Source organism: Barbus barbus (assembly GCF_936440315.1).
Source record: "Barbus barbus genome assembly, chromosome: 29".
NCBI classification, from domain to species: domain Eukaryota; kingdom Metazoa; phylum Chordata; class Actinopteri; order Cypriniformes; family Cyprinidae; genus Barbus; species Barbus barbus.
Genome location: NC_136757.1, coordinates 2,907,016 through 2,921,366, shown reverse-complemented (window position 1 = coordinate 2,921,366; position 14,351 = coordinate 2,907,016). Strand labels below are relative to the sequence as shown.

General features: G+C 41.8%; 1 protein-coding gene across 1 annotated transcript in view; it reads right to left on the bottom strand.

Annotated features, from left to right (window-relative positions):
• LOC306848842 (cytosolic sulfotransferase 3-like) overlaps positions 1-14,351 on the bottom strand; it is a gene marked incomplete at both ends in the record, with an annotated part of 42,083 nt that overhangs the window by 21,374 nt on the left and 6,358 nt on the right. Inside the window, 2 exons of the mRNA XM_079383592.1 lie at positions 11,739-11,865; positions 12,334-12,440. Coding sequence (XP_079239718.1) covers positions 11,739-11,865; positions 12,334-12,440 — 234 coding nt within the window. The remainder of the gene's footprint in view (positions 1-11,738; positions 11,866-12,333; positions 12,441-14,351) is intronic.

Genomic DNA, 14,351 nt, shown 5'->3' with positions numbered 1-14,351 from the left:
ATTTTTCCTCTCGCTCTTTCTCACACACACATTATATATGTATATATATTCTTTATTTTTTATTTACCATGCTGTCATACTTACAGAGCCAGCGCCAGGGCACCTCCATCGGGAGGCATTTAAATTTCTAGGGGGGGCACAAATCACGTTGTGTGTGTGGGGGGGGGGGGGGGGGGGGGGGCTGCAATCTGTGATCTTGTGCAGTTGCTGACGCTCGCTAAAGCGTGCAATCACATTATGTGCGCTGTTTTATCGGTACTTTCGCTTTCAAAATCGATCGCGTTCAGCGAGGGGAGAGGATGGAAAGTCAGGGGGCACAGTAACTCGTTTGGGCGCCTTGGTGCCGGCCCTGCATATTTACTGTGTTTTATAGGAAATGAACAGAGACATATAAGCCTAATAAGTGCTGTAAAAGACCCAAATCATCACTGCTGCATAGTTGCATTTTTCCAGTTGCCAAATGTTTTAATGTAGTGATTTCTGGCGCTATGGCAATTCTGCGCGGTGTCTGAAATGTTAGCATATCTTTAATAAGATCAGTCACAAACATGATCCCTGCGCGGTGTCTGAGATGTTAGCATGTCTTTAATAAGATCAGTCACAAACATGATCCCTGCACGAACTAATGTGTAGTGTCTTATTAACTCACTGTCATGCATTGTGTGCAACACATTTCTTCTCCCTCTTCATTTTCGTCCATTTTCTCCGCTGTTAAAGAAACTCTTAAGCCCCTTAAAAGTCCTCGTCCATACTCCTAACAAGTTTGACCTTAAGACCTCTTTTAAGGGTTAAGATGCTTTCTGAATTACTTTTTTCTTTACTAGGATTTTTTCTTTAATTTTAAGAGTAAACGCCCACATTTCTAAGAATTTTCTTAGAATTTTGTCACTAGGAGCTACTTTTTGCATTAAAATTCTTCATGAATACGGGCCCTGGACTTTAAGCCAAATATTAAAATCATAACCCACTATCTTAAAGTAGAGAGTTACCCAGCCTGCTGGAGGGAAGGGGGAGAATCAAACGGCCACGGATCCCCCAAGGACCACACACACACCACACGTGCACTGATAAACCAATTAATAATCAACAACTTTAAAGAATGTATAGTAAATTATACAAATAAAATTACACTCTCAACTCAATACTCATGCAGTGCAGTAAATCTCACACCACCATGCAGTGACGAAAGAGGGACCCAGACAACCCCAGAAGAAAACACTCCTTGCAGGCTGGTTCCTAAATCACAAAGAAATGGGTTATGCAAACCTAGACGGTTGGCAAAAACTAGATTCAACAAACAAACACAATCAAGCAAACACAAGTCGCAACAATGCAAGAATCATCAATAAACGATTTAAAAAAACCAAAAATAAGTCCTAAACAAAACAGCAGGGCCTAGACATCAGAGTTCCGTGTGCATAGAGCTCCACAAGGAAAGATCTGTCGAGTAAAAAACAAAATGTAAATGCAAAATAAAAATACCTCTAAAAACTTAATCTACCATACTAATGCAAATACATTAATGAAACACTTGACCCAAAACAAATGCAGCCACATAAACATTAAAAATGCACAATCCACATCAATGTAACAATCATAATCCACTGCACACATACCTCCGCTGTAATCCAAGAGTGGAGCGCGACAATACGATACAATGAAATCGAAACGCTGCACAACACAGCTCGCTGCTACAAGCTAAGCCCGGAGTCCACAGCTCCGAATACAACCGCCTTAACAGCACACGCGCTCACACTCCCGTATCGAGGATTATCTCCCTGCACTTAATACCAAAATAAATAATAAAACCAACATCTTTATACAAATTCTTACAGCAAAGCAAAAGCCATGCTCATACCTCACTATAGCGTTTCCAGAATCACGCCCCGCCCCCGTTTCTTTTTGTTAGCGGGGAGCCACCGATTCCATTTGACACGTGGCAGAAAATCTTCCAAAATTACATGATAGTCATCCAGGCAACCGGAGATGCATGGCCGGAGAGACGCAGACGAGCGGTCTTGCTGCACTGCTTGGGGACGGAAGGTCAACGTCTGTTTTATACTCTGCTTCATCAAAAGTAGTACCTTGTTCTGGCAATGGCCGCACTTCAGAAACACTTTGTGCCTAAAGTTAACGTTGTCGCATGCCGTCACACGTTCAGACAACGTGTGCAAAGAGCGGATGAAACTATTACGCAATACGTTGCCGCTTTAAGAGCGTTAGTAGCCCCATGTGCTTTCGGGGAAATGGAGAGTGAAATGCTCCGTGATCAGTTGATCGCGAATGCGTCATTGACTGCAGTAAAGGACAAATTACTGTTAGAGGACGACCTCACTCTAGAGAAATCGATTACAATTGCATGTCAAGTGGAAGCTGCAGTTAAAAATTCGTCATTGCTCTGTAATTCCACTGCTACTGCCACGAAGTCGGTACAAGCCATTAGTATGGATACTAAGTATGGCAGAGGGGGAAATCGCGCACGTTCAACCAAGCAGTCACAATTTGCTCAGAGACGATCGGAGGATCGAAAACAAACAATGACCGTTCAGCAACGTCGACAATGCTTCAGATGTGGATCAGATAAACATCTGGCAAATGATAAAAACTGCCCTGCTGCTAAAGTGACATGCAGACACTGTGGGAAAAGAGGACACTTTGCTAGAGTATGTAAGACAGCAGTGAGTGAAGTAAGAGAGGTGGTAGTTCCAGACGTGACTGTGCTCTGCGTGGATAACATAAACAAATCTGTTACATCCAATGATAAGATCACCTGTGAAGTGAATATTGAAGCACCAAGAGGTCATAAACATAAGTTACAACTGGTTGTAGATACGGGCGCATCAGTTTCCATACTTCCAGAAGATCTGTATAAGAAACACTTCTCACAATGCACCCTGAGTAAGCCAAAAATTAAATTGTCACGTATGTAAAAGAGAACCTACCAGTTATTGGTTGCTTATCAGCATTAGTGGGTGTCCCAGAAAATGACAATGTAGTTGCAGCTAGTTTTTATGTAGTGACTGCAGGATCTCCCTTGTTAGGGTTAGATTTAATAAGACTGCTGAACTTGAACATTGTAAGCGGGAAAGTAAAGCACATAGACAATGAAGGTGGAATCTCAGCTGCACCTCTTCATATGACTCAGCATCCCACAAGTCCTGTGTACACAGTATCACCTGCATCTGCTACTCACCTTGGATGTGTAAAAGGATTCATCCACAAAGTGCAAGTTAATTCAACAGTCACACCAATACGTCAAAAATTGAGACGCTTACCTCTCAGCATCCGCAAGGAGGTGTCCACTGAGCTTAATCGTCTCCTTACAGCGGGTGTAATTGAACCAGTTGATGCTTCAGAATGGGTTAGTCCGTTGGTGGTGGTACGTAAGCGTGATGGACACATTAGACTTTGTGTGGACCTCCGTGAACCCAATAAGAGTGTGATTATGGATTGCTACCCATCACCTCACATGGATGACTTGTTTACAGAACTTGCAGGTGCTTCACATTACAGTCAAATTGATCTGAGCTCCGCTTACCACCAGCTACCTCTCCATCCTGACAGTCGTAATCTGACAGCGTTCATAACGCACGAAGGCCTTTTCCGTTTTACTCGGGTTCCGTTTGGACTAGCTTCAGCGCCGTCAGCCTTCCAAAAAATGATGCAAACGGTCCTAAAAGAGCTGGAAGGGGTAAGGAATTACTTAGACGACATTATAGTCTATGGTAATTCTCAGGAGGCCCATGATAAGCACCTCCAAGATGTTCGCCAAAGGCTAGACGAGGTTGGCCTGCAGATTAACTTTGAGAAAAGCTCTTTCAACCAAGCAAGCATTCCATTCCTTGGTCATGTCATTTCAAAAGAAGGACTACGTCCCAGCCCAGACCACTTAACTGCCATTTCAGAAGCACCTCGACCTACAGATATGGTAACGCTCCGTTCGTTCCTAGGACTCACGTCATGGTTCAACAAATTTCTCCCAAACTACGCTACTGTGGTCGAGCCACTGAGGCAGATGCTCAGAGCTGATGCAAAATCGCCACTACAGTGGAGTAAAAAGACTGTTGAAAGCTTTGAAATGCTTAAGAGAATGCTGCTGGAGAGCCCTGTTCTTTCTATTTATGATCCTTCTCTTTCCACATTCATTACTACAGACGCCTCAGATTACGGCCTGGGTGCTGTTCTGACACAGTTACATCCTGATGGTGTCGAACGTGTGGTAGCTTTTGCATCCAGGACGCTATCAACGTCTGAGAGGAAATATTCTACTGTGGAGAAGGAGGCACTTGCGTGTGTTTGGGCGGTAGAAAAGTGGAGAACGTATGTGTGGGGACATCGTTTCACTTTAAGAACTGATCATCAGGCCCTGACCACTCTTCTCTCCACAAAGGGCATGAATAGAGCAGGCATGAGGGTAGCTCGTTGGTCTGCTAGGCTCCTGTGCTTCCAGTATGATGTGCAGTACCGTCCTGGTAGTAAAAACTGTGTGGCAGATTGTCTGTCCCGTATGCCATTGAGCCACACAGACACCACTGTATCCATTGAACAGGATTTGATTTCTGAAATCGCAGAAATTCAGCCTTTTCTGACTGCGTTGCCGCTTGTGGACTTCAAAGCTGAATGCGAGGACTGTCCAGAACTGTCTCAGTTACGTCAGACAATTCAGACAGGTTGGCCTAAATTGCAAAAGTCTGTCTCCAGTGACTTACGTCCATACTTCCCGATCAGACATGAACTGGCTGTTGAATGTCCATTGATCTTCAGAGGGAATCGTTTGATTGTTCCTATGGCACTCCGGGAACGCCTCATCCATCTGGCGCATGAGGGACATCAGGGGCTGGTTCGAACCAAACAGCGTCTAAGAGAGCTGTATTGGTGGCCGCGAATGGACGATCTTGTCCACACGATCCTGTCCGCATGTGAGACCTGCCAGGCCAGTGATAAATCGGCCAAAACATTTACAGCTCCAATGCAGCCAGTGGAGTTCCCAAAAGGCCCATTTCAACATGTTGCTATTGATATAGTAGGACCTTTCGAAAAGGGAGCTACTGACTGTAAGTTTGCAATAACACTGATTGACTATTTCAGTAAATGGCCGGAAGTTGGTTTTGCTTCATCAGTAACAACAGAGACTGTTCTGAGATTTCTGAACACTATCTTTGCTCGAGAAGGAAACCCCTGCACCATCACAACAGACAATGGGCCGCAGTTCACGTCGTCTGAATTTGCTGATTTTGTCAAAACACAGGGAATAAAGCACATAAAGACCAGTGTTTATCACCCTCAGGCTAATGGGGCCATCGAACGGTTCAACAGGGTGCTTAAAGAGTGTCTTCAAGCAGCTGAAGTGGCTCATAAGCCCTGGAAATCTGCAGTCCTGACCATGCTGAAGAGCTATCGAGCGACACCCCATGCCACAACGGGTGAGACTCCTTTTCTGCTCTTGAGAGGTCGTCCTATGAGAACAAAGTTGAATGTTCTTCTGCCTGAGGATAACCCTGATCAATTTGCTCAGGTCAGAGCTCGTGTGACACAAAGACAGAAAAAAAGTAAACAATACACCGATCGTAAAAGAGGATCTAAATTTCTTAAAATTGCGGTTGGAGATAAGGTGAGAGTAAGGAAGCCTTTTCATGTGAAAAAAGGAGAAGCCCAGTTCACTGATCCGTTGTCAGTTCAACAACAAACAGGCCCGAGTTCTTTCATCTTAAGTGATGGGAAAAGATGGAATTCAGCACGTCTTTCCCTTTGTCCAGAAAGAGAGGAAAACTCTGCACAGGATGAAATACCTGAAAGAAGCTGTACAATGGAGAACACTGCTTTGAGTTCGGATAGGGGCTTAAGACAGAGACACCCGCCTTTGTGGACTCAAGACTATGTGTTAGAGTAACGTGTCTGAAAGAGAAAGAAATAAGTCAGATCAAGAAGATATGTAAAGGGTGTAGGCGGACCGCTGCCCTATCTAAAAAAAAAAAAAAATTGAATGTACACTGAATCCTGAAATGTTTGATGAATGTTATTCTGTGTTATGTTATAAGGCTAAAAGTATGCTAAAATCTCATTATGCTCTGTTGAACTGCCTATCTGTTGTTTGAAGGCATAAGAGGTCATTTGAATATGATTATTTGAGATTAGATTAGATTAGATTAGATTCAACTTTATTGTCATTTATGCAGAGTACAAGTACAGAGCTAATGAAATGCAGTTAGCATCTAACCAGAAGTGCAAGAATATAGTGTTTTATATACATATAAGTGCAGAGTAAGTGAAGATATGATTTACAGAATGTACAGTGGAATTGCTATATACAGTATTGAGCAGAGTATATACAGAATATAAATAGGAATGCAATGTAGGGATTGTATGTACATTATGAACAGAGCAATGTAGATTATATAGATTACAGATTATATATACACATTATGAACAGCAGAAACGTGAGAACAGTGGTAATAAATAAATACAGCTGGATGAGTGTGCAAAGTATTGATAGAACAATGTATTCTATGCAAAAATAGCAGTAGTGCAATATTTTATAGAAATAGTTTACTGTGCTTTGTACAGTAACAACTTTAGACAGTTTATAGTGTAATAACTTTAACAATGTGCAGTCTGTGCAAAATATGAGTAGTGCAAATGCATGTGTGTAAAGTACTGTGACCAGTGCAGTAATAAGCAGGTGCAGGTTAGATTGGTGGTGTGGCGTTCAGAAGTGTTACAGCCTCGGGGAAGAAGCTCTTCCTGAGCCTACTAGTGCGAGAGCGTAGGCACCTGTAACGCCTGCCGGATGGAAGGAGGGTGAAAAGTCCATGGTTGGGGTGAGAGGCATCCTTGATGATGTTTCTTGCCCTGCCCGGACAGCGCTTATGATAAATGTTCTCAATGGAAGTTAACTGGGTGCCGGTGATCCGTTGAGCAGTTTTCACCACCCGCTGGAGTGCTTTGCGGTCAGATGCGGAGCAATTGCTGTACCATACTGAGATGCAGTTCGTGAGTATGCTTTCAATGGTACAGCGGTAGAATTCCACAAGGATCCTGGGATTCAGGTGAACTTTCTTAAGGCTCCTTAAGAAGTAAAGGCGCTGCTGTGCCTTTTTGACCAGAGTGGAGGTGTTATGGGACCAGGTGAGGTCATCAGAGATGTGGATGCCAAGGAACTTGAAACTCGACACACGCTCCACTACAGCTCCGTTGATGTAGATGGGTGTGTGTGCATGACTCCTAGTCTGCCTGAAGTCCACAATGATCTCCTTTGTCTTCTGGGTGTTTAGTTGTAGATTATTGGTGGCACACCACACAGCCAGGTGCTGCACCTCATCCCTGTAGGCTGACTCATCGTCATCCTTGATCAGACCTACCACCGTGGTGTCATCTGCAACTTTGATGATGGTGTTGGAGCCATAAACAGGAACACAGTCATGGGTGAAGAGGGAGTACAAGAGAGGGCTCAGTACGCAGCCCTGTGGCATGCCGGTGTTCAGGGTGATGATGGAGGAGGAGAGGTTATCTAACTTGACGGACTGAGGTCTGTTAGTCAGAAAATCTAGAATCCAATTGCAGATGGGTGTGCTGATTCCAAGCTGGCTGAGCTTGGAGATCAGCTTGGAGGGGATTACAGTATTGAATGCAGAACTGAAATCTATGAACAGCATTCTCACATGTGTGTTTTGACTGAGATAAGTTGTTGTTTGAGTAAAGACTTGAATAAGGTAATGACCTAAAAAGAGTAGTAATTCTGTTTGAGTAACGGGGAAGATGTTGTGTTGAGAAGCATACAATATTTGATGTTCAATTCATAGTAATTGCTTACTTTAACACAGTAATGTGGAACTGCACCACTAGGAGCTCTAGTGAGAAATTGTGTTGAGTAGTGCGATGAAGAAGAATAAAGTTTGGGATGTGAGTGGTATACCGCATGGAGTGTGTTCTGTTTTTAGTGTGAAAACACCACACCCTCTAAATCTAATGATGTGCCATACCTCGAAAATGCTGCAGTAAAATGGTTTCATATGAGGTGTACATATAGTATGGGACGTCCTCTATAAGAACTGACCATTCATTTCTTGTACTAATTAGAAATAGTGTCTTTATAGCCCTCAAAATGTAATAATGTCCCATATGTCAAAAATGCTGCAGTGAAATGGTTTCATATGATGTGTGCATATAGTATGGGATGTCCTCTATAAGAACTGACCATTCATTTATTGTACTTATTAGAAATGCGGTCTTTATAGCCCTCAAAATGTAATAATGTCCCATATCTCAAAAATGCTGCAGTAAAATGGTTCCATACGAGGTGTGCATATAGTATGGGACGTCCCATATAAGAACTGACCATTCATTTTTTGTACTTATCAGAAATGGGGTCTTTATCCCCCTCAAAATGTAATAATGTCCCATATCTCAAAAATGCTGCAGTGAAATGGTTTCATATAATGTGTGCATATAGTATGGGACGTCCTCTATAAGAACTGACCATTCATTTCTTGTACTTATTAGAAATGGTGTCTTTTCACCCCTCTAAATATAATAATGTCCCATATCTCAAAATTGCTGCAGTAAAATGGTTTCATATGTGGTGTGCCTTTAGTATGGGACGTCCCATATGAGAACTGACCGTTCATTTATTGTACTTATTAGAAATGGGGTCTTTATAGCCCTCAAAATGTAATAATGTCCCATATCTCAAAAATGCTGCAGTAAAATGGTTCCATATGAGGTGTGCATATAGTATGGGACGTCCCATATAAGAACTGACCATTCATTTCTTGTACTTATTAGAAATAGTGTCTTTATAGCCCTCAAAATGTTATAATGTCCCATATCTCAAAAATGCTGCAGTAAAATGGTTCCATATGAGGTGTGCATATAGTATGGGACGTCCCATATAAGAACTGACCATTCATTTTTTGTACTTATCAGAAATGGGGTCTTTATCCCCCTCTAAATGTAATAATGTCCCAAAAAATGCTGCAGTAAAATGGTTTCATATGAGGTAAAAAAAGTAAAGTAAAGTCGTGACGTATTGTCAAGTATGGTGACCCATACTCGAAATTGGTGCTCTGCGTTTAACCCATCCAAGTGCACACACACAGCAGTGAGTAGTGAACAAATGCACACACACACACACACACCGTGAACAGCCATGCTGCAGCGCCCGGGGAGCAGTTGGGGGTTCCGTGCCTTGCTCAAGGGCACCTCAGTCGTGGTATTGAGGGTGGAGAGAGCGCTGTACATTCACTCCCCCCACCTACAATCCCTGCCGGCCGGGGACTCGAACCCGCAACCTTTCGATTACGAGTCCGACTCTCTAACCATTAGGCCACGACTTCCCCTTGTACATATAGTATGGGATGTCCTCTATAAGAACTGACCATTCATTTCTTGTACTTATTAGAAATGGGGTCTTTATCCCCCTCAAAATGTAATAATATCCCATACCTCAAAAATGCTGCAGTAAATTGGTTTCATATGTTGTGTGCATATAGTATGGGACATCCCATATGAGAACTGACCGTTCATTTCTTGTACTTATTAGAAATAGTGTCTTTATAGGCCTCAAAATAGAATAATGTCCCATATCTCAAAAATGCTGCAGTAAAATGGTTTCATATGAGGTGTGCATATAGTATGGGATGTCCTCTATAAGAACTGACCGTTCATTTCTTGTACTTATTAGAAATGGTGTCTTTTTACCCCTCTAAATGTAATAATGTCCCATATCTAAAAAATGCTGCAGTGAAATGGTTTCATATGAGGTGTACATATAGTATGGGACGTCCTCTATAAGAACTGACCGTTCATTTCTTGTACTTATTAGAAATAGTGTCTTTATAGCCCTCAAAATGTAATAATGTCCCATATGTAAAAAATGCTGCAGTGAAAGGGTTTCATATGATGTGTGCATATAGTATGGGATGTCCTCTATAAGAACTGACCATTCATTTCTTGTACTTATTAGAAATTAGGTCTTTATAGCCCTCAAAATGTAATAATGTCCCATTTCTCAAAAATGCTGCAGTAAAATGGTTTCATATGTGGTGTGCATATAGTATGGGATGTCCTCTATAAGAACTGACCATTAATTTCTTGTACTTATTAGAAATGGGTTCTTTATCCCCCTCAAAATGTAATAAAGTCCCATACCTCAAAAATGCTGCAGTAAATTAGTTTCATATGTGGTGTGCATATAGTATGGGACGTCCCATATGAGAACTGACCGTTCATTTCTTGTACTTATTAGAAATAGTGTCTTTAAAGCCCTCAAAATGTAATAATGTCCCATATCTCAAAAATGCTGCAGTAAAATGGTTTCATATGTGGTGTGCATATAGTATGGGATGTCCTCTATAAGAACTGACCATTCATTTCTTGTACTTATTAGAAATGGGGTCTCTGTACCCCTCTAAATAGAATAATGTCCCATATCTTGAAGACGCTGCAGTAAAATGGTTTCATGTGAGGTGCACATATAGTATGGGACGTCCCATATAAGAACTGACCGTTCATTTTTTGTACTTATCAGAAATGGGGTCTTTATCCCCCTCAAAATGTAATAATGTCCCATATCTCAAAAATGCTGCAGTGAAATGGTTTCATATGATGTGTGCATATAGTATGGGACGTCCTCTATAAGAACTGACCATTAATTTCTTGTACTTATTAGAAATTAGGTCTTTATAGCTCTCTAAAGTGTAATAATGTCCCATATCTCAAAGATTCTGCAGTAAAATGGTTTCATATGAGGCGTGCATATAGTGTAGGACGTCCTGTTTAAGAACTGACCATTAATTTCTTGTACTTATTAGAAACGGGGTCGTAATACCCCTCTAAATCGATTAATGTCCCATATCTCCTTTTCTACGAATCTTGCAATGAAATGCAGGTAGAAGAATATAGTAGGCCTAATACAGATACAAAGACAGCAATAAATAACACTAATATTAAGCAGATGTACATAAAACAAAAAAATAACGGGAAATGTCATTATATCTCAATTCTGGGCATCTAGAATGAAAAACGCTTTGAATGCGCGTTCCCTCCGTGTTGGTCCTGCAATTACCGTAAGCATAGTAATACGCGCGCACCCTATTTTCAATCGCGGCTGGCTTGACCATGTTTTTCTGAACTGCGGCTGGCTTGACCGCGGTGGTGGAGTCGCAGAGTAGAGTCAATGATCTTTACACTCTTCGGTCTTCACACAAGGAGGACTTCACACGACAACTGCTGCAAGCGCTGCTGAGGTAGACTAAGCTTTTTTATACCCATTTAACAAAATACTAATTGAATTTAGCAGGACACACTTTCCTTATTTTTCTACAACAAATGGCCAAGCAAGCGCAGACACTGACAAGATACTCGAGACAGAACGAGACCAAACGCAATATCAGCACGTCTCCACACTGTAAACAAAACAAGCGTTTCCTAGCAACGACAACCGCGCTAAACACTAATAAGACAAGTAAATACACTTACGAGCTGCTTTTACCCTCTGCTGATAAAGACTGCTTCGCTCAAAGTCTATTTCTTTACACTGTTTTCTTCTGGCCCTTGAACACACTTTCCTTATTTTCCCACAACAAATGGCCAAGCAAGCGCAGACACACACATATGCAGTATATATATATATATATATATATAATATCATACTGTATATATCACATCATATCATATCATATCATATCATATAACCCAAGTTGTGATTGATCAATAAGGTTTACTTCTGCTATTTAACTTACTTTTTCCTTTCATAAACTTCTCTATGAAGTGGTTCCAGTCCCCTGGTTCAGGCTGTACCATGTTCATTCGATCAAAATGAAAATAGGAAACGGCATTGTCTTTTGCATTACGTGCTACATACACAATCTGGAATGAGTGAAAGAAAAACTTGCTTAATCAGAGAGTTACAATTTCATTACATTTATTTCAGAATTACAGTGAAGTAGTTCACTTTCATTAAAGCTGCAGCATTTAATTTCTACTACCAGGACCAAACTCAACTCCAAACATGACTCTTTCCAAACAGGTTTCCCAAACATGTCCCCCATCTACTAAAAAGATAGTCATTAGGGAAGATACTATTTAGGTACCCCATTTGGTTAAAGCTATGTTGGCACTCAAAAACTTTTTTTGATTTTACAAATTAGTTACATTGCACATTAACCTGTGATAGAAAGCTTCTCACTGATCATTCTTACACATTTATTGAAAAGAATGTTTCACCTTTAACATACAAACCATGAAGTCAATTTCCAGTCAAACATTTGCAGATTGAATTACATATTATCATCTAGCAGTCATATCATACAATCAAAAGAATCCCCAGTACTTTACCCTTGAGTTCTGCTCCCAGAAGGACTTGGGTACTAACTGAACAGGTAAATGAGTTTTGATGAGACGAGGAGAGGTGGTCAGAATATCTGCCATTTCTGTTCCTGCAACTGATAATTAGAATGTTGTTCTACATTTGAAGTGGCATTGTTATTATTATGACTATACCAAAACCCAGTTAAGGCCTTGAAACTATTTATAGTACATAAGTCAAGTCAAGTCACCTTTATTTATATAGCGCTTTTAACAATACAGATTGCGTCAAAGCAAATTTCCAATATCAAAATAGGAAAATAATGTAAAATGACAAGATTAAACACTCAATTTTCAGTGAAAGGCATTTCATAATTGAATTCAGTGATGTCATCGTCCAGCTCAGTTCAGTTTAAATAGTATCTGTGCAATCAAGTCGAGGATATCGCTGGAAATAAAGTGTCCCCAACTAAGCAAGCCAGAGGTGACAGCGGCAAGGAACCAAAACTCCATCGGTGACAGAATGGAGAAAAAAACCTTGGGAGAAACCAGGCTCAGTTGGGGGAGGGGGGGCAGTTCTCCATTGGCCAGACGAACCAGCAGTTTGTTCCAACTGCAGCAAAGTCAGATTGTGTAAAGGACTGGTTCCCGAGGTCTTGTCCCTATGGCCATCTAGGAGACAGGGTCTTCACTGGGGATCTGTCTCTGGGGCTCATCTAGTTGTCCTGATCTTCGCTGATGTAAAGGGCTGTAGAGGTCATCTTTAGGTGCTGATCCACCATCCACCACAAGTCGCCACATGTCGACAATGTAGGAGTAGATGATTAGGTGAAACGTTTTAAAGAATTTGAAATGATCTGTATGAAATAGCAATTTTTGATTTTGAGTACAAAATAATTTTGGAGCCCAGGTGAAAAAAAGGGCACTTCCATAATATACCTTGTTCAATTTCCACATCATGCACTTTATTTGGTTTGTATTACACAGGCATCTTTACAGAAGACCAAATCTCCATAATGAATATTTCAGTGTTTATTCTCCTCTGCCAGGAACGAATGGATCTCTCCTTTGAGGACCATACAAGGGAATTTTTTAGATCGAAGTTTCCTGACTGACAACCCGAAAAGCTGTCTGTGTATTTTTTATTACATCAGACTAAATACCACAATGAAGGCAAAGCTGTCCAGGAAAGGTCCTCAAGGGAGTTTTGCCAGAGCCTGTCTTCGTCTGACCAGGTGCGTGGGCCGGAAACATCGCCCCTCCTCGAAGGAGTTTTAGTGGAATACAATGGAATGGAATGGAGTCCCGCCCACAATCTCACCAATACCGGTGATCTGTCAATGGCCTCCAAGCTAATTAATATTCTGGAAGAGTTTTAGCCCCTGTTTCTCTTGTCTCCTCTGGCTCTGCCCAGCCCTGAGTCTCCTCAGTGTCTTGTGTCTCCTGAATCTCCTGAGTCTCTGCTGGTTCTGCCCAGCTCCTACTCTCCTGAGTTTTCACCCAGACTCCCTCTCCCACGTCCTCTTCCAGACACAGCCTTGTGTGTTTTCCTTGGCCTTGCCTTTGCTGGCTCCTGTCAATCATTGACCTGTTTCCGCCATGAGATTCCACTCCTATAAGATTCCCTTTGTCCCTCCATCCATCTTGCTCCATCTGGCTCTTCCTTCTCTCTAGCTCCAGATACCATCCTTGGAAAACCCCTGGAACAAGGTGTGATTACTCATTGTTCGCCTACTGTCAAGCTTCGGATCGACTTTCTTCATGAGGAATATATAACCTTTATGGTGCTGGAAGATTCCACCACAGATATTATCCTGGGATGCCCTTGGATGCTAAAACATTCCCCAAACGTCTCTTGGGCCAGTGGTGGGATCCTCCAGTGGAGTGAAAAAGGCTTCCAAGATTGTCTGAAACTACCAACTGTACTCCCTCAGGTAACCAATAACAAAAGTCACAACCACCTCATTTCAGTCAGTTCAACCTCCATTGAGAGCCCTGATCCCAACATCCAGCAGGAGATACAACAGGAATACTGGGCATTCCAGGAT